Source organism: Coturnix japonica, chromosome 2, assembly GCF_001577835.2.
Source record: "Coturnix japonica isolate 7356 chromosome 2, Coturnix japonica 2.1, whole genome shotgun sequence".
In the NCBI taxonomy this organism is placed as follows: Eukaryota; Metazoa; Chordata; class Aves; order Galliformes; family Phasianidae; genus Coturnix; species Coturnix japonica.
This window is the reverse complement of record NC_029517.1, coordinates 88312203-88332449: the sequence shown is the minus strand read 5'-3', so window position 1 is coordinate 88332449 and position 20247 is coordinate 88312203. Positions and strand designations below refer to the sequence as shown.

The 20247-nt window shown below is 39.6% G+C and overlaps 1 protein-coding gene across 7 annotated transcripts in view; it reads right to left on the bottom strand.

Annotated features, from left to right (window-relative positions):
* Positions 1–3025: 3025 nt before the first annotated feature.
* Positions 3026–20247, bottom strand: part of PIEZO2 (piezo type mechanosensitive ion channel component 2) — a 273784-nt gene continuing 256562 nt past the window's right edge. For 5 of the 7 annotated variants that reach the window (XM_032442628.1, XM_032442629.1, XM_015855375.2 and 2 more), the window contains 11 exons: positions 19748–19895; positions 19424–19638; positions 18028–18186; positions 16625–16772; positions 13942–14130; positions 13406–13498; positions 11800–11972; positions 10128–10244; positions 7756–7835; positions 6262–6442; positions 5120–5372 (listed from right to left, as the gene is read on the bottom strand). In XM_032442628.1, coding sequence (XP_032298519.1) covers positions 5120–5372; positions 6262–6442; positions 7756–7835; positions 10128–10244; positions 11800–11972; positions 13406–13498; positions 13942–14130; positions 16625–16772; positions 18028–18186; positions 19424–19638; positions 19748–19895 — 1756 coding nt within the window. Of the gene's footprint in view, positions 5373–6261; positions 6443–7755; positions 7836–10127; positions 10245–11799; positions 11973–13405; positions 13499–13941; positions 14131–16624; positions 16773–18027; positions 18187–19423; positions 19639–19747; positions 19896–20247 lie in introns of those variants that run through there. The other 2 variants (XM_032442625.1, XM_032442630.1) reach the window with 2 other exon arrangements.

Below are 20247 nucleotides of genomic sequence, written 5' to 3'. Positions count from 1 at the left end.
CAAACATCACTGAAAGTGGCTTGGTGACTACGTCAGCCAGTTCTCTCAGGACTCTGGGATGCATGTCATCAAGATTTATGGGTGTTCAGGTTCCTCCTGTGATTGTGAACCTGATTTTTGCTTGCTTACTGCAGGAGGGGCTTTGTTCCCACAGTCCCCATGCAGGAGCCTGAGATTAGCGCATGGGTGGCAGTGAGCCTGGCCAGAGGAAACAGGACAAGGCTTTGGTCTGAAGATGTATAAATGGCTTCTCCAGGCTGCTGCAAGGTCGACTGTGTCAGTGTTGATCCCGCAGAGCTCAGCAGAAAGCAGTGCTCTTTCTTTGGGCTGTCCATCTTTCTTGGTGCTTGCAGCCTCTGCCCAGGACATTTTGAGTAAACACACAGAACAGGGAGCACATCCCTGCATGCCTTTGGAAGGGATCTGGAGACATCTGAACCCACACTCAGTCAGCTAAGGTCAAGCATATGAAAGGATGAGCAGGGGAAAAGAGAAATGCATCCACCTTCCTCAGGCTGCAGTACAGAAGACTCAGCATCTGTCAGAAACCCTGGTGGAGACCCTGTCATTTGGCCTTTCCTGTCATTTGGACCCTGACCAAGACCACCATTTTTTTTTTAAATTTTTTTTTTAAGTAAATCAAAAGTAATTGAAGTAGCTACAGAAATCCCACAGCCCCGGGGGAATGGCTGTGGAGTCTGTTTAGGCAAAACAAGCAAGAGAAATATTACTTCATCATCAAAGTACTAAGTGTGTGTTTTGAATCCACACATCATGAGCTAATTACCAGATGCGCTGAATAGAACAAAAGAAATAGCTCGAATGATAAACATCAAAAAAGGATGATTCAAAAAGCCATCTGAAATGCATTTTGTCTCCTTGCTTACACAAATGACCTTCAGTTGTTTCATTTTATATGGCTGTATCTTTTGCTCTGTGAGATTTGCTCAGTGTTTCACTGGGGCCATTTCACAAAGGTGCCATTTCCAAAGACAACTCTTGCTTGGTCTCCATTGGAGCCCTATGCTCAGCACAGCAGCAGGACCCTGCCTGTGGGACACATCACTTTGGGATGGAGAGGGCTGAAACCATCAAGGAGGAGGAACCCAGGCTCGCTGACTTTGGTTACTCTATAGCAGGGCCCTGGAAGCCATGAAATCATGCAGATGTTTTGGAGGCAGTGAAGGGGATCTCGGTGCTGACACACATAAGACTTGGTTGGTGACAAGGGACAGGGGGCCCAGCAGTAAGTACCATCCTGTTCTCATTAGGCACAAGGAAGAGTGGGAGCAGAGGCAAGCCATGTAAACATGACAATTTTTGTCCTCTAAGTGCCCCTTTGAAGCAGATGTAAGTAATATACTTTATTTACAGCAAAGCAATTGGTAGATAGAAACATTCCTTGAGGTTCTTCACATCTATTTGTTCCTCAGTCTCCTTTCTTTATTTTTGTAACTTCCCCTTTGAATGAGATGGCCAAAACCAATTCCGTCTGTATTTCTGCTCATCTCTAAAGTCAACATCAGTGAGCATTCTGTGTTTGGCTAATGGTGAGCAATACACCCAGAATGAAAATAAGAGAAAGCATTAGTGCATAAACCCATTTGCCTTATTCTTTTTTCTTTTTTGGGCCAGGTAACATGGTTCTGTATCTGGAGCTCATCCTTATTCTGTGATACAGTACAGGGGACAATGTGATTTTGGAGTTCTGTGGTGATACAGTCATGTATCTTTCTGGGCATTAAGATATCATGAGATACAGCATAGAATGAGGTTGTAAGGGGTTGCACAACAATGAGGTACTATTACTACGTGATGCCACGCAGAACAGCAGCAGTTTTATAGCACTGTCCAGGGATTAAGCAGTTTAGCAAGTCAGGAATAACCACCAGTTTACTGTCTGTCAGTAAATATATTTCTGTACAATACTGTTATTTTTTATCTAGTGTGTTTTTATTCTACCATTTCAGAGCTTGTTCTTCCAGCAGCAAATACGTCATCTTCAGTAAGGAAAAATTCTGAGGCTGAGGAACCAAAAACTGTCTGGACTTTTGATCCAGTGTTTGACAACCCCCATGGTAGGGAAAATAATTTTCTTTATGATGTCTAATCAGATACTCTCTTGCTGCAATTTCTGCCTCTTTTCTCTTGGCACGCTTACCCTTGTGTAGCTCTGTAGCCTGGCTCCTCCTGTGTGTCTCATCATCAGGTAGCTGCAGGCTCCAGAGTGTTTTTAAGGCTGACAAAGGGCTCAGCTCCCTCAGTCTCTCCTCACATGTTCTGTCCTGAAGCCCTCTGCCAGACTCATGCCTATATGACAGTCTTTCTCTTACTGGGGACCTTAAACCTGGATGCAGTTCTCCAGATGTGGTCTCTTAAGTGCTGATTGGAGGGGACTAATAAACTCCCCTGACTTGCAGCTGTGTCTCTGTAAATGAGCTCACAGTATGCTGGCTTTCTTTCCTTCATGGGTACACTGCTGCTATACATGCAACATTCCTCCTCACCCCTCTCCTCCCTGCTGGATTTTTTTACTTCAAAGGTGTCTGAAGCTCACTAACTGCATAGGGTGAGTCGATATCAGATGCAAAGCTTTGCTTTGCCTTATTTGAACTTCATGAAGCACATGTTAGCTCATGTCTCCAGCATCCTTCAGTCCCTTTGAAAAGCAGTCATACCTTCCATTCTATCAACTTCTCTCCTCTTTCTCCAGAAGGGCAGTTGACATATATACATTAAAAGCAGCCACAGATTTGGTGTGGTCCTCAGTCTCACTGAGAGTGTGCTCTGTGTTGTTCCTCCAGACTGTTAATAAAAGACATTAAATGGTAGTGGTCCTGGAACTGATTCCCTAAAGGACGCCATTAGAAAGAAGCTGGCAGTTCAGCTTTAGCAGGATGGCTGGATGGAGACTAGCGGTACAGTTTCTACCTGTTGCAATCCCTTATCCAGTCTACAGGTTGCAAATTTGGCTGTATGTTGTTTTAAAACCAAACCAAACCAAACCAAACAAAAAAAAAAACCCACAACAGAAGAACACTTTTATTTTCAAAGTTTGATCGATCCATGAAAGAAAGGGCAGAACATTTCTGCAAAGCTCAAATAATCGTACAGCTGATCCTGCAGAGTTTTCTCACCAGAAAGTAAGTGCCTGTTTGTTAAAGAGAGGGAGCCAGAAAGTGAGCCAAGTCCAACTATGGCCAGTATGGTTCTGCTGCTGGTACTGGTGCTTTCAGAACCACATCATGCCCTTCACACCTCTCTTCCAGTGTTGCCTCCTCAAAATCACTGAACATACAGATAAGGATCCATCTGACCACAAAGCGTCTCTGTCAGATCCTACAGCAGGGCTGCCCTGTACATTCTGTTTTTCATTCACAGGTTCTATGGAAGAAATGGAGCAAAACTCTCCACCAGGGAATGCTGCCAGCTTTCCATTACACTTAGAGGAAATCAGGTTGTCTTCCAGTGAGTTCCAGTCACCAAACAATTTTATTGTTACAATATGATGAAGCGGCTTTTATTTTGTGCACTTCGTGGTGCCCAAAATGTTAGTTTTCACAGTATAGAATGGATGTGACAGCATTTGTCATGGAAGCACTGAGCAGAGTATGTTGCGACTTCATTCAATTGTGCTGTTTTATGAACTTCTGCAGTAAAATGTGCCAGCAAATTATGTTGTATTATTTTCGTTCTGGCGATTAACTAATTATTCATATAATAAATACCAGCTAACTACAAGAAAGAGATTTATTTGTCACAGAGTTAGAAGAATGTCAAACTTTTCCCATTTCATGTACAAAGGCAGAGGAAAAAATACTTCTAAAATGACTTTGCAACATGTGCTTTATTTTAAGTCATTACTGAATCAAAACTACACAGTATATCCTTTTAATATACCTTACCCACTCAATGATTTTTTTTTCTCAAATTTTTTTTTTTTTTTTAACATGGAATGAAATCTACATTGCAAATGTAAATTTTCATGCTACAATGATCTCTAATGAGCCATTTGTGTCACTAATAATAGTAATTTAAGAAAAAAAGGCCACTTTGAAGCTCATATGCATGTCTATATTTGGGAACTTAAAAAAAACAACAACCCGTCTCAGATGTAAAAATGTGACTTGGAATATGTAAACATTTTTCTATACCTGAAACACTGGAAGAAGAGTATCAGCTAACAGCAAAACAATGGTTGCCTTAAGTCATCGAAATGGGAAAAAGCAAGTCATGGGAGTAGAGAGAAGCACACACTATTCAGTTTTTAAGGGATTATAAGAAATGAAGTAGCTCCTTAGGTCATTGAATTCACTTTCTTGTCTCATCTAATGAAAAGCAGTAACTCTGAAGAAAATGGCCTAGCAGAACATCCCAATATTTCACCATAATTATTCTAGCCATTAGTTACCCTTGACGAAATGTCAAGTTTCAGTTGCTGTATAATTTTTTTTCCTGAGTCATTGATGTTTGGTGGAAATGTTTTCTGTGACTGTACAAATAAAATAAGGCATTTAAAGAGATTGTAACTTGTATCCTTTTTGCTAGCAGAGGTTTGTCCACGGTGTCCTTTGTACATCAAAATCTCTGCTTTTCTACAAATGGGTATGGCTAGAATGTCTTCAGTTCCCACTGTTGCCCTGGGTCTTGGGTGTCCTGAAGGCTAGACACCGTCCCATTACCTGTAGCTTGAAAGTCAATGATGTACAACAGCATATTGCACAATCCAATCTATATGACTCCAGAAAAAATTAGAAAGGTCCTCTGGAGTCATTGGCGGGTTTACTCCTTTCCTTTCTCTTTGAGGGTAATTATTGTCTGGAAAATTAAATTAGCCAGACAGGGATGCAAACTTTTTGCTGATTAAATTACAAAGCAGTCCCCAGATTGTAGAGGAGTGGCATGTTAAAAACAGCAAATCATCCAACTTTCTTCGCTGTTGATCCTTAATTTGAAAGGCAGCATGGATTCCAAAGGCTGTAGCTTCCAGGACTCCTTCAGTGAAAAATGATCGCTACCTAACTATAAAAGGCTTAGCTCTTAAGAGAATATTGTGCTTTTCCTTTTTCTTTAAAATTCAGATGAAATCAACTTGATTTGCAGTGTGACACCAAAGAGATCAATTAGTTTTTTCCCTAGTCCACTTGATCATAGTCTCTGGTGAGCGATACAAGAAGATTAGTTTGGCGTACAGGTCTTCTTCTAGTTCCAGTTCTCCAGTCTCTCGTACTAAGAAAATGTCAGTACACAACTTCAAGATTCGGTCTACATTGGGCAGCTCCTCAAACATGATGGAGTGTGAGATCTCGCTGAAGAAGCCTCGCACAAACTTCCCTATCACCAGGACGACTGACGCGTATAGTCCCATGATGCTGAAAAGAAAGAATGGAAAAAGTTCAAGCTGTGCCTGGAAAGAGAATCATTCAAATCAGAGGGAGCTCATCTACATGATTAAGTACAGTCTGTCTGCAGAGTGAACACTGATTTCTATTTAGGATCATGTTTCTTCTGTGCTGTAGGATGAAAGAAAATAAGACCTCTTCCAACACGACAGAAAGCTGAGAACATAGACATGAAGCTGCTGGCTTAAATGATTTAGCCTCAGTCATTATGATGGTAGTCTTGCATCTTGTCTGCTACAGCTTGGAAGCTGTAGGGAAAACTCATAACCTCTGGCTACTAAATGCAAGTGATCTGTCAGATCTCATGTCTAATTCTTTTTATTAAAGTATGCATAAGTGGTGACAGAATAACAATTGCCTGAACTTGCAGAATAAAACTCTTATGAGGAGCTCTCCAAAGGATGCTGGAAAGGAATATCTCTCAGGAGGCACAGTCTCCCAACTTCCTCTGTTTATGAAGCTGTATTTCATAACAGCTTCAGACAGTCTTGGCTGCTAGCATGAGATTGGGAAGGTTGCCAAAACTGATCAGTTTGGGCAGAACTTGGCTTTTAGTTTAATGAACGTATTTTGAATGATTTAATTTGAATAGGAAATTGGTGCAAAGGGTACTTATTTTGCCTTTTTTTTTTCCTACCCACTGGAGTGTGGATATGAAAGGGCACATCATTCCTTAAAAATACAATGTATTCTGTAAATAACACTAATAGATGTGAAATTTTAATTCTCACAGGAGCCCTTTTCTGGAATTTAAAACATTAGAACAACAAAAAAGAAATAAAATAAACCCACAAAGCAAATGAAGTAACCTTCTATCTCATCTACAGTATTTTAATTTTATGTGAAGATTCCTTCTTACCCATATCCAGCCAAGAATCCAAGGCTTGGAGGACTGACTTTATCACTGAATATGAAGAGTTCAAGGCTCTCTTCAGATGTTTTGTATCTTTTTCCAAGCTGATTCAAAACCCACCACTCACGAACTCCCTCTTCAGACACATTTTTGACCAGGGAAACTGTAATGTTTTCCCATCTGCAGTCTATCAAAAAAAAAAAAAAAAAAAAAGGAAATGTTAACAGGTGTACCAAAACTGCAAAAGTCAAAGTGATTACTAATAGATGCTTTGATAACTTGTGTGATAAAATAATGGAGTGATGTAGGAGTAAAGATTTGTTTTAACTCTCTTACAATCCCTTCTGCAGTATTTCTGTACAGAAGCACAGTCTATCTAGACTGCTATGGTTTTCTTTCTACTAATCTTATGTAAACGTGCATTAAATAAATAAATAAAATATTGACATAGAACTACGTTTTCTTCTGTACACCAGAAAAGTTATTCAAGTATTTTCAAGCCAATGCATCAATAACAAGAAGTATGTCTACATTTCATGTCTAAAGCACATTTAAGTTAGTTGGAGGGATAATAGTCACCTTCTATATGTCAAAGTGTAACTACCACTTACTTTTTGGTACAAAAGATATATCAAGAAAAGCATATTGTGCTATTATGCATACTGATCACACAGACAGGAGTTGAATTCTGGCTCTTCTTTCTGAGGACCCTACAATATCAGCATGAGCATTAAGGTGCAGCATAAGACTGCCAAAGTAAGAGGTGTTTTTAGGATGCATGGTGACTAACAACAGGGAAGCACTGGCTAACTTACTGCTTCAAGTAAAGCCAAATTCTGTCTCATGAATTATTTTTTCAAAACATGCTCACTCAACCTTGGACAATAATGAACTACACAATGAGCAAGAAAATGTCTGAGAGTCAAATTTGACCTCTGTTGAGAAAGGCATTCTTAGTTAAAGACTTTTTCCTGCTTTTCCAATCCAACAGGTTTTACATATGTACGTATGTACAGATGTATGTACTCGGTGCATCTATGAGTATCTAGACATTCTGACTGGATACTTTGAAATTCAATTATTTATCTTGATAGTATTCTTTTGAGTCAGCAAGGATGGAAGAACTAAAATCAGTTATTCAATATCATTATGAAGTTGCTAATGTTTGCAGACATGCAGTGCTAGCATTTGCAGTAAAGTACTGAAGAGATGTAGAGGTGAAACTTGTCAGGACATTCTTAGAATAGAAGGGAAGGCAGTTTCTGAAAGGCTTGAAAGAAAAGAACTGTACTTTTAATCTGTAAACTCCTTGCTGTTAAATACAAAGCTAAAGTATATCCAAATGCATTTTCTGCCTTGTACTCTTGTCTCTCCCCAAGCCTGTAGACATAAGGCAAAAACATCTGTAAGAGTATTTCAGTCCAAGGTGCTCCAGAACAGTTAGCAGTGGTGTTGTGCTTTTTTCAACTACACTCTGTTTTCCATGGCATGGATACATACCTGTCAATAGCTGCTTTATGGGTTTTGCCAGAGAATCACTAGGAGCCTTGATGTAGTACGGATACACTGTTTCTAATGTTCTGGAAAAAAAAATGAGAAAGCAAATATTTCATATTTTTATACCTTTAAAATAATTCAGAAATACCTAACAGGGCTATACACAGTTCCCAGTAATTCTTGGCTTAAGCTCTGATTTTATAGTGTTCAGATGTCACATCTGAAAGTTAGCTGGATTTATTAACTATGTTCTGTCAGTACTTCAGCAGGGAGCTCCATCCATAATGTCTCCTTTCACACACCATGAATCCCACACACCTGGGGCATATGTGTTTGCAAGGAATGTAAAACTTATATTCTGTTTGCCTTTTTAACAAAGCTGCTTTTATATTCAGCTGTATAAGCAGCACAAAGAAAGGCAACACATTACCAGTAATAAACAAGCTAGGAAAACATGCAGTGAGAATATTTATTATTTCTGAATTACAGAATGTTTAAATATTAACATCTGAAGAGTAAGAATTCGTCCTAGAATATTTTATTGGGAAATATTTTCACAGTTAGTATAATTTGGAGGATTTCAAATTAAAAGGAAAGATGTTTGTGGAAGTTCTTCATTGGTCTCAAAACTGAATCATCTGGGATGAATTATCAGCATCCAGAGAGAATTAAAGAATTCATTGCACGCAAAGATGCTGCCCTAAACTTTCTCTCAAGTGAGTGAAAAATTCTAGGAAAGAGGAGCTCTCAAGGAAGTCCTCTGACACAGCTTCATTGTATAGACAAAGCTATTGAAGAACAGAGGAGGCCAATTTAAAGCCTTTGTGATCAGGCCCAGGAGACAGGTAGGAGCTCAGCAGCCAAGGTGTCCCAGCACAGCTGTGGCAGAAAACTCCCTGCAGAACTTGTCACATGGCTGTCAGTTTCCACAGACATTTTTTCTTTGTGGCAAAGTTAAAGATGCTCAAATCAGTAATATTATTACAACACGGGCGAATACAGTTCTATCCATCTTCTATATTAGTGCTCATCTTCTGCAAGGAGAGAGTTACAGATGAATTACATCTTCCCACAAAGGAGGAAAACCTGCCCTCTTTGTCACTACATCACCCTAGGAAATATTTCGGTATCCTCACAAAGCTTAAAAAAATTATATTAAAAATCTATTTTAATTGTGACAATGAGATGTGCAGCAGCATTCTCTTCAGTTTCTTTGGGTGTACAACTCTGAGCAGGTGCAGAAAAGGTGTTGTGCATCTCTCTTCCACCTTCTAAGAGAGATGAACTAATCAGAGTTTTCACTCTCCATCTGGCCTCGGCTTTAACTTTACAATTCTTGTAGCCACAAATCAGATCAGGTGACCTTCAGGGATAATGCACTGGCCCAGTGATATTTAGAGATGACTGCTGCAATGTAAATCCCAGTGAGCTGGCAGAAGGGGAAGAGCCAGACTCTGTTCAAACTTGAGAGACATCACTGCTATTAATATTATAAGGCTACGTCCATACAGTAATGTTTGATATTCAGATGAAGAGAATGTTCTTATGTCTTGCAAATTTCCATTACAGGAAAATATCTGATGTCAAAAATGTCTGCAGATGTTACCTTTTGACTGCAGTGATTTAACACTTCCTTTCCAATCTAGTGCCATTCAAGAATAACAATGAGGAATGCAGTTTGGATTGTTATTTAGAACAAAACATGCATCAGTATGACTTCCTCAAATAAAGTTGAACTCAAGTAACTCAGAGGAGAGTTTAACTGTGAATATACTGTAATGAACTTGTGCTTATCTGATAAATCAAAGAAAAAGAAACCTAACAGCTTCACCACATTTGATGGTAGGGTTCCAGTATTCACAGACTTCTTGGCCTTCTTTCTTTTACTACAAATAAATAAGCTTTGACCATTATGGCAATGTTATTTTTCTGTGACTTCAATGCTTTTGGCTTTTGTAAATAAGATTACAATCTTACTTTACAGTATGTCTGAGCTTAGAGTTGTGGTTGCAGAAGGGTCCTAAAACCAGAAAGACTAGGAAAAATCCGAAGATTCTTGGAGTTCTGCAAACAATGAGGAAGGAGTAATGGCCTGAAATTTGAATATAGGAAGTTCCATAAAATATGGGGAAGAAGAACTTTACAGGAAGGATGAGAGAGCACTGAAATAGGCTGCCCAGAGAGGTTGTGAAGGCTCCTTCTATGAAGATATTAAAGACCCACCTGAACGCCTACCTGTGTGACATATTTTAGGGTACTTCCTTAGGAAGAGGTTTAGACTCAGTGATCTCTGAGGTCTCTTCCAACCTCTTCCTTAAGAAATTAGGATTAAAAGTAGTAGGTTTGCATATACATAGGCAAAGAAGGTAACTTACACCTTTTCCAAGGGCTTTCCAGACATCATTGTAGCAATATCTCTTCTGGTTTTCTCTGGTAGGCCAAAAGTAAGTTTATCTGATGCTATTTCTGCTTTGGCACCAAGGGTGAGATTTCTGTTTTAAGTAAAAAGGAAGACATATGGTCAGTCTACACTGAAAGCAGAACCTGAACACTTGTTCACTAAACACTAGGGCTGGTTATCTAAGTAGTCTGACCACAGTGATCTTGTCCATTCCAACCTTTGCTAAGTAGCAAGCATCATTCACCCTGTACCTGAGAATGAAGCTGGACCAGGGTAATTCCTGGTCTTCTGCACACTGCCTTTTTTCACGCTCTGAGGTCAAAATGCAGCAGGAAGGCAGGACAAGCCCTGGGCTGCTGGGGACTGCTGAGAAGTTCTCCAGCAGATGATGGCTAAGGGCAGAAAGCATCTGTGCTGCCTGAGTGATACAAGAGATCTTCTTACAGCTGCTTGTGGTCTCCTGGCCTAGGTGAAAGACAGCAGTTTCCCTTTACAGAGCAAAAGTGGGAGGTCACTGTGGCAAGCCTTTACCACTTGCAGTCATTTATGGTTGCAGTATAATCCACAGGATATAATTTGAGGGTGAAAAAAGTTCTCTTTCAAATCCAGAGTATGAATGTCTGTAGTTATGCAAGTATACTGGCAAACTGAGTAAAGGCATTACAAATTAATATAAGGTTCAGAAATGGATGAGGAATGTAATTCACTGGCTTAGTACTGCATGCTTCCAGAAAAATAAGAAGGGTCAAATAAAGTTGAATAAAGAGTGCAGATCTGTTACAAGCCTAGTTTTGACTGTGAAAGGACTGACCCAGTATATTCAAAGCTCCTGCTGTGATTCAGCTGACCTCTTCTTGAGCACGGTCTTTTGCTGGGGATAGCTATAACAACCAAATGTCGACTTCCAAAAAAAGCCAAACACCCAGGTAGATGCCAGGACTGCAATGGCAGTTCATTTCCAATTTAGCCCTGCAGTCCAAGGTGGCAGTCAGTAGCCAAGAAGCCATCCTGGTGACTTGGTGTGCTTCAGCCTGCATCCAACTACTGCATATATTTTAGGCTGGTTCTTGCAAAAACTTTTTTGTAAAGTCCTATTTCACTGAGGTCAAATTACCACAAGTAAATAGGTAAAGTCTCAACAAAGTGGATCTGTGCCAGGTAGCATAACAATGGCTCCAAGTACACGTGTATTTAAAAAATAGCTTTTTATCAGTTTGAGATTCCTTTAAAAAGAGGGTGTTTGTATTTCCTCTTTGGTTTTCTGCCTTAGCTATGTCTAAGTCTTTGGTTCCCATAAATGATTACTAGGTTGCCGTTTGAGGCAAAGTTTATTTGAACATCTCAATCTAAAACAGACTGAAGTGTTTTTACTTTTCCCTCCTCCCCCTCAAGTCCTATTGAACTGCTCCCTGCTTTTTTTTTAAAAATCATCTTGGAAGTGGCTCCATTTCTCTATTTATTTCTTGAGAATTCCTATGTAACAAAGTCACCACCTTCTGCCTCTCTCCCTCTTACTTTTTTAAATTTTATTTGCAACACGATAGAATCTGCTGAAAAACTAAACAAAAACATGCAGTGTGGAACTGTTCAGTTCAAGGAAAGCTTTGCAAATGATCCATCAGACTTACAGCAGTCATAATGATTACCTTTGAATGCTCCATGAAAGTACTACAGTGAACTCAGCTGAAAAATCCAGCAATCCCTGTATCATTTTCTCTCTACTGGGAGGGCTGATGGTCCACAAGGAGTTTGAATTCCCTTCTAGATCTGCAAGGGTTATATCTTCTTTTCCATAGCCCTCTAAAAACTGCAAAGCAGCCTGTAGTTGCAGAAAAGGAAAATAAACTTTCAGTGCCATGACGTTCGCAAGACATACAACTGTATTTCCTGATCAAGAAGAATTATAAATACTTGATTAATCAGAAGTGCATTCAGTTACACAGATTGCTCTGTCAGGTACCTAATGGGGCCTTAGATGAGGAGGGGAATAGACAAAGTCTAGCCAACCTAGGAAGACAAAACAAAAATGGCCCTGCAGTTTGGAGAATGAATACGATGGTCAAGTTGGCCAAAATGAATTCGAATGTTCATCAGGTATACCCTGTAAAGTACATTTTATCTTGAATCCTTTCATTTCTAATATCCACCTTGGATACTGGATCTCTGGATCCAGTAGGCTCTGCTGCTTTCAGTCCACACCAGTCTGACGTGTACCTCTGATACTTCATGCAGCTTCACTGAAACTCCAAATAGTACCAGTGATCAGGAGGGGGTATGACTGTTTATGAGGGTGGACAGTGATAGGACAAGGGAGAATGGTTTTAAACTGAGACAGGGGAGGTTTGCTTAGATATTAGGAGGAAGTTTTTCACTCAGAGGGTGGTGACGCACTGGAACAGGTTGCCCAAGGAGGCTGTGGATGCCTCATCCCTGGAGGCATTCAAGGCCAGGATGGATGTGGCTCAGGGCAGCCTGGTCTGCTGGTTGGCAACTCTGCACATAGGAAGGGGTTTGAAACTGGATGATCATTGTGGCATCTTCCAGCATGGAAAGATGTCTGCAATTGATATGGCAGCTTGAAACTATTGACTTTCAAAGTACATCACGATTACAGTATATATTACTGTTATAACTCCAGAGCTATTTGGTAGCATCTAGTATTAAGAAATGTTCATTCTTGAATGGGCTAGAAGGAAACACTTCTCTTAAAGTGGTATTTGATCTAAATACATTCACTTTAGTTAACACAACAGTTTCTGCAAAATATCAGTCTTTTTTTTGTTACAGAAAGTTGAGATAACTTCAGGCACAGCGCACCATGAAATAGGGAGACCATGTTTAAACAAAGATGTCAAAACTTTTCTGGGCCATACACAAATTCTTTGACAGCGTAATATCTCCCCACTGGAAGGAAGAAGTAGAGGGCTTGAGAGTGCCAACAAATAGTGTGTCCCCAGAACATATTTTGTTCTTTAGAAGGAAGGTTTTTATTTAGGTGACAGGAAAACTAGGACTTCTGTCTTCCATGATTTTGTGCAATGATGATTTGATTAATTGTACTTTCTCTCTTTATAACGCAGCCCATCTTGATAAATGATCTGCCCAAACCTGTACTAAGGACCCTTTACGTACACATCTTCCAAATGATTGCAGTGTTGTTGACCACTTGACTACATAAACAAACCAGACAAAAAGCCTTCACAGAAACATGCATAAATTTTAAAATAATGAAGTAGTCTACATTTCACTTACAGTGTTACCCCTATAGCCTTGCAGAAAATCAGTGAAACCAGTCTGATTCAAATCCTTGAGCTGACTCTGTTGAGCACTCATTGTAAAAATAGGCTGGGAAACAAAAGAACACACACTTGTCACATTTACTTCACATCAGCTGCTACACAGACAGTACAGCATCCTGTGCATCACAGTACACCAAACCAACGGAAGGCTATGAATGTACTCAGCTAATAAGGAAGCTGCCTCCACTTAATTATCTCGCATTCACCACAGGGACCTGCAGGCAGTTACCTGAGTCTCCCTGGTGTAGGATAATTTATTCAAATTAAACTGCCAGTAGGTTCGGCTTTAAACTGGCAAGCGAAGATAATATTTTACATCAATCATGAACCTATGTTTTTATATCCAAAAGGAATCACTCGTGGGAGTTTGAGTGTTCTCTTGCATAAGCCAGGAGAGTTTCAGTTGGAAAATGGAATGCATGGAATAAGGAACAGTGCAAGGAAATACAGTGCAAAAAGAGACTTCTTTTGGTCTGATTTCTTTTTTACCTGATAACCTCCTAGAGTTATTGTGATTGATACATCTAGAGGCTTGTTGGTGATGCCTGCAACAGATTTGATTAAAGACATGAAGAGCAGTGGGAACCAGACAATACAAATCAGCAAGACGATAATCATGCCACCCATTCCATACTTCACAACTTTCTTTTTCTTCTGGCCTCTTGGTTGGGGATATCTCTGCAAAAGCAAACAACAACACGGTAATGTCTTTTCCATCAGTGAAACACTTGGTATGATTTGATGGGTGAATGAATCTTAAGGACTCCAATCTCCTGCTGTCATTTGTTACCCGTCATTGGGCTGACTACTTTGAGATTTTTTGCCAAACCTGAACAAACACTGAATTTTGGCAACTACAGAGAAAAGCGCCAAATGAACCCATTTCAAGTATGTATCTGGTGTGAAAAATATCATAAACCTCTCCTGCTCTGATTCTTCATAGCCATAAATATGGGGAAAAAATGGGTAAAGTAATTCAGATGTTTAATCTCAAACAGCATAAGCATGAAGTTTCAGGAAACAAACAAAATAACAGCAGCAACAACATTTCCTCAAAACAGCAAGAAGAAGATGACCCCTACCAAACAAAGAAACAGACAAACAAAAATGAAAACCCAGCCCCAAATGCCACGATATTGGGAATGACCAGTTTTCTTGCACTTTTCTTTCCAAAACATTTTATCACAAACTTCATTAAGGCAGCATTTCCATCATAGAGCTTGAGATGCTGCAAACTGTTTTTGGAGAAAAATATATTCCTTTCCCAGCAGCTGACATGTACAACCTGTAGAACTGTTACTGAAGTATTCTACAGACATTCTGCACCTCACACACAGTGTTGCTAAGACTTGCTCACAGGTTTGATCCAATCTGTTCATAGTAAATGCTGCACCAACTGTACTTGAATATTGCCTCAATCTTTGTTGTTCTTTCTAAAATCTTGACAGTGTTGATGTGGGATCCTTCCCTTTCTTAGCTTCTGAGAACAAAAATGATCTTGCTTTTATCCTTCTCTCTAAAAAGCAGATAATATAGCAACACTGTTCCCTCTTGCCCATAATGCCACCACCCTGATACTGACCTTATGATTGAACACTTCTGTAGCATTACAATCCTGTAAAATACCTTATCACAACTAATTTACTGTAGAGTGCTATCTTGCAGAATTGAACACTGCACAGTGCTTTAGGATCTTGCCTTTCACACACTGCATACTACACATGCAAAATAAATATGCAGTGAATTGTACTGTACCTCATACGCATGCCAGGAATTTGGCTTCAGGAAATTGTTCTTGCTTTCCAACACGAATCCATAAAGCCCTCAGAGAGTATTAGATTTGTAATACAATGCTATATTTAAAACAAATTAGCTACTTCTCAAAAGCATTGTATCAAAGCATTTGTCTTGCACTGCAGAATACTGTTTTCATTAAAATATCATATCAAGATCGCTGAGGGGCATATTATTTGTCTGTATGAGATTAGTTCAGGTACCTTTAATGCTCTACAGAACAGCTCAGAGACTCTGAGAGCCAAGAACTTAAGCATACCACTCAATGTGAGGAGAGAGATAATTAAACAAGAGAATAGTACAAATAAAGTTGTTGGTAGTTATGTTGCTACATGGCACTAGCAAACACATGCAAGCTTAGACTTGGAGGTTCTATGCTAGATGTAATGCAGAGCATTACTTTGTTGCGGAGTGAAAAAATGCAGTATGATGGATGGTCAGTGTGGAATAGGATTTTTATTTCCAGCCTCCTGAAGCCTCTGTTGATGCTCTATTCATACTATGTATGTAATTCATACTGAGAAAGCCTATCTACGAGATTAATGGCCACTTCACTTCTGAGTTAATTTAACTGACATACTTGAAAAGTAGGAGCAATTAAGAGATGGGATTATAATAAAAGTAGTAATACGTCAGTAACACTTAAAAACACAGCTGTTTCATTGCAGATGGACAATTTCTGACTGGTTGGGTCACTCTTAAATGAACGCTTAATTTCTTTTTCAAATTGGCAAAATAAGCAAGCATATGGTTGCAATCTTTATAGCGGTTATGAGGAATCCAGAATTTGCAAGTTTAATTTGAGCTGAAGCTTAAATGATTTTAAGAGACCAAAATTTTAGTCAAACAAATGGTGGATTTATCTGTTTTTCTGCATTCCTTTTGGATGTGTGAGGACTCTCCCAGAATAAAGGAACTAGCTAAGTTCCCTCTGTACTTACATGAAACAAACATTCCTGAGACCTACACCAATGGAGGCAAGAACTCTTCCTTGACATGACATTTCTTTGGAGCTGTAATTTTACTGTGGGTTGCTCATTTAAGTAGTTATGGATAACGAGAGCATGTGAATACTGAGTCTTTCACTCCTGGCCTTGAAATTCAGGCATGCAATTAAACTAACAGCCACATGTTTGCGGAATTCATCTCAATGGCGGAAAAATCAGGCACAAAGGAAATTGAAATTTCACTTGCATTGACTGTCAGCTAACATAAAGAACCCAACAGTCTGAATATTTCCAAATATGAGCACCAGGTGTATCTGCTAACAATCTGCATTTATGGTGGATTTCCAAATTACTTAGGGACTTGTGATTACTTTCCTTTATTTCTGCACATGGGAGAAGAGACCTGGATAACTCATATGGATCTTCCCCACCTTTTCTGACTCTCGCCAGCACTTCAGAATGAATATATGAGCATAGATATCTTCCACACAGATCCAGCTGGAAAGACTGAGAGTAGTATCTGTCCAAACCCAGTCCATTACTGCTCTTAGCTCAGTCAAAAATGGAACCAGGCGGAATCTGAAAGGAGACCACAGCAGATGATAGTAAAAAATGGAGGAACCACATTAAAAAAGCATAGAAAGCATACATGCCAGAAAAAGGAGAACAAAATGAATACTAAAAAGCAGTTTAATTGGAAATTATGCAGTCATATTATGAGACACTGTGGCTAGTACTGGTATTTTAAAGGTGATGTTTTGCCGCAGCTCACATTCCTCTTGTATCCCTTGTGAGGCCATAAACATGCTTTGGCACCATTATACCCAGTAGCTGTGTAGGAGATACTTATGCAACAGTACAAGACAGACTTACTGTGTAAACAAATTCCTCTACTCCGAGAGCACAGAGGATCATGGCCTTTCTGCATGATGATGGGACTTCATTTTATACCTCTTTACACCAAGTGGTGCATAGCTTTCTTATAGTAGATGGGTACTCCTCAACTGCATATAGGATTGAGTTTCCTGACTCAGAATTAAGCAGCAGAAGAAGGTGGGCTAACAGGAAAGCAACATGCACATAACAGCTTTTCAAAGTACATCCTTTAGTACTTCGACATTTTTTCTGCTTGGCCAGGTCATAAAGACTGCTTCATGTGAAGAAAACTTTTTTCTACAACTTTTCCTATTGGAGTGACACAAGCCCATACTGAAAAAATTTGGAAAAGGCTGGGTGTATTCCAGCTTTTCTGTGAAATAAATATATGCTTTGAACTAGCTTAATGGCAACATCATTCACATTCTGATGCTGTCTGTTACTTGCACCAACAATTCTGAATCCTAAAGAACTTCAGATGTGCAGCACTTTACAAAAGGCACACAAAATAAACTTTTTTTTCAAAGTGGGGATTTGATTTCCCCTGTTACTGCCCATCTCTTTAACCTCCTTCCCACCTGCAGAGGTACAGTCTGTAGGCCTGCTCCAATTATCTCTTTTGGGATTTGATGCCTTATTACCTTTTAGCACTGCAGAACAAATAACATTACCTGTTGTCTAACAGGGCACGCAGCCCCTATCTTTGTATCTGAACGTCAGACTGATAACTCAGACTTCTAGCTTCAGGGTAGGAGACTGATATTTCTGACATTTGTGTTCCTGAAATTGTTTTTTCTGAACTACAGAGGACATGTGGCACATACAGAGGAATATGCTGTGTGAGATTTACTGTTTCACTTCCAACAACTTATAAGGAAAAGTCCGAAACAGTCTCAGCATCTGAAACTGGGTCCTCATTTTAAGGAAGACTGGAGGAGGGCAGAAGGTTTAGACTTACCCTTGAAATAAGAACAGGTTCACATAGTTATAACTTTTTGTGAGGAAGTTGCCAAGAACACGAGTTGGATATCCGCAGCGTATCTGATACGCTGATAAGCCAAAATAAACACATTTCACAAAATACCAGAGCTGGGCAACAGTGTTCTGGCTAAATTTCCTGTAACGGAAAAGACAAATAAAGGAAAATGATGAGCATCATATCTGTGTAAGACCAAATTAGCTGGAAATGTTTTGAGCTCCTGGCAGCTTCCCTTTCCTGAGAATATGTGAAAAGCCTTTGGCCTCTGATCTCAGTGCACTGGTGACACAGTATTTGAAAGAATTCGAATGAGGAAGTCTATAAACAGCTTCTGTTGTCACCTCGGGGTCACAGGGAAGAGAATGGGAACAGCAGCTCAGAAGAGTGAGGGCTCTAGAGGTGCCTAGACACAACACATGAGTTTCAACAGTGGCACATTTCCTGTAAGTCACGGTTTGACACCGCTTTTCTTCACTTTTCATAGAGCTAACATCAGCAATAACTACATAGAATTAATGGTTATTTTTATTCATGGATGTACGTCCAATGGTATGGACTCATACAAGAAAATGGTCTTTTAATACCATTTTTTCCATCAACCCTTGCTTGAATAAGGTCTAATTACACACAATCATTCAGAAGCTTTGAAACAGTACAGTTCTAAATATCTCTGAGGATGTAGATCTCACAGTCTGTCTCTCCAACTTTCTCCAGTGTTTGACTACTGTCCCGGTGAAAAGATTTGTTACTGTATCTAGCTGGAATTTCCCTTACTCCAACTTGTAGCCTCCTGCTTTATCAAGGTGCACCTTCACACATTCCAAAAGAGCACGAAGTTATAGGTTACTCTGAGTGAGACTTTTTCCGCTAAGTTGTCTAAATCAGTCTTCAGCCAGAAAAGCAAGGTTTCTTCTGAGAAACTAGGGCATAAAGGTAGGAAAGCATGACACAGGTAGAAGGGGGAAGGAATACAATCCTGACCACTGCTCCCAGGAATACTTTAGTTTGTATCCAGATACTATCATCTCATAAAGAATGTAAAATAGCCTAGGGAGTAGGGAACTGAATCAGTGGCCAACATTCTCTCAGTTGAGTACTCAGTTACAGGCCAGTTTTCTCTCACCTGCTTTGTTTTTGAACTAAGTTGAGAATATTTCGTTACATACTTGTACAATCTAGTTCCTTCCTCCTCAAATTTACATTGGCCACAACTAGTGCTGTGGAAAGGCACTTTTACATTCTGTTTAGGAATGAGACCAAGAAGAAATTTGTTCATGATTCCAAAGCTTAGCTAAAACTATCTCAAATTCATATTCAAATAGCTTGGTAAAGCATCAGTTTTCAATGAATACTGTATGATTACAAGGGTTTATACCTTTCTGTCACTCCAGGCAAGATAAAGAACATCCAGAAATGAATCCCAAAAACAAGGATGACTTGGAAGATGACCTTTCCCATGACAGTCTTTTTGAGGTAGAGTGCTCGGTCTACCACCATGGTACCAAACTGAATGAGTACCATCACCAAAAATGCCTCTGGAACCTGGTCTTCTGATAATGAAGAGGTAATATCTGCTGCTGCAGAGTGTTTCTGAAAAGAAAAATGTAACAGAGTGGTTGTGGACGACAACCACATGGTACTGAGCAATTATGGCAAGGCTCCCAACCAAGAATTTACATAGATGCCCTCTATGACATACCCCAAAAGCCCAAAATCCAAAGACAATGATGATGAAGTCCACTGTATCTGCGAGGAACATCAGCACATATACATCAGTCACTGCACTGTAGTCTGGATGAATGAGATTGTAGAAAAATTGTCTGATGGGCACATACACCTGGAGAGTCCTAAAACAACAATGACCACAATGGGATTTAACAATGCTGTGGCTTGCATTGAATAAAAGAGTGACTGGAGGTTATATGAGTAATGCTTGTAAAAATACACTTCTACGCTTCTCTGACAGCCTTCACAAACTTCACAGACATCAGTCCCTTGCTGCTGAAGCATCGTATTAGTATTTGTTCAGTTAACATAGGATGTTAAGCCTTTCATCAGACAGATGAACAACCCTGCAGTGCTGTTTGAACCTCTGCTCATTTGTCTAAAATCAAAAGTCCCAACATTATGAATAGAATATATATGCGTCCCAACATTATGAATAGAATATATATCCATTCATCCATTTGAATTAGAAGA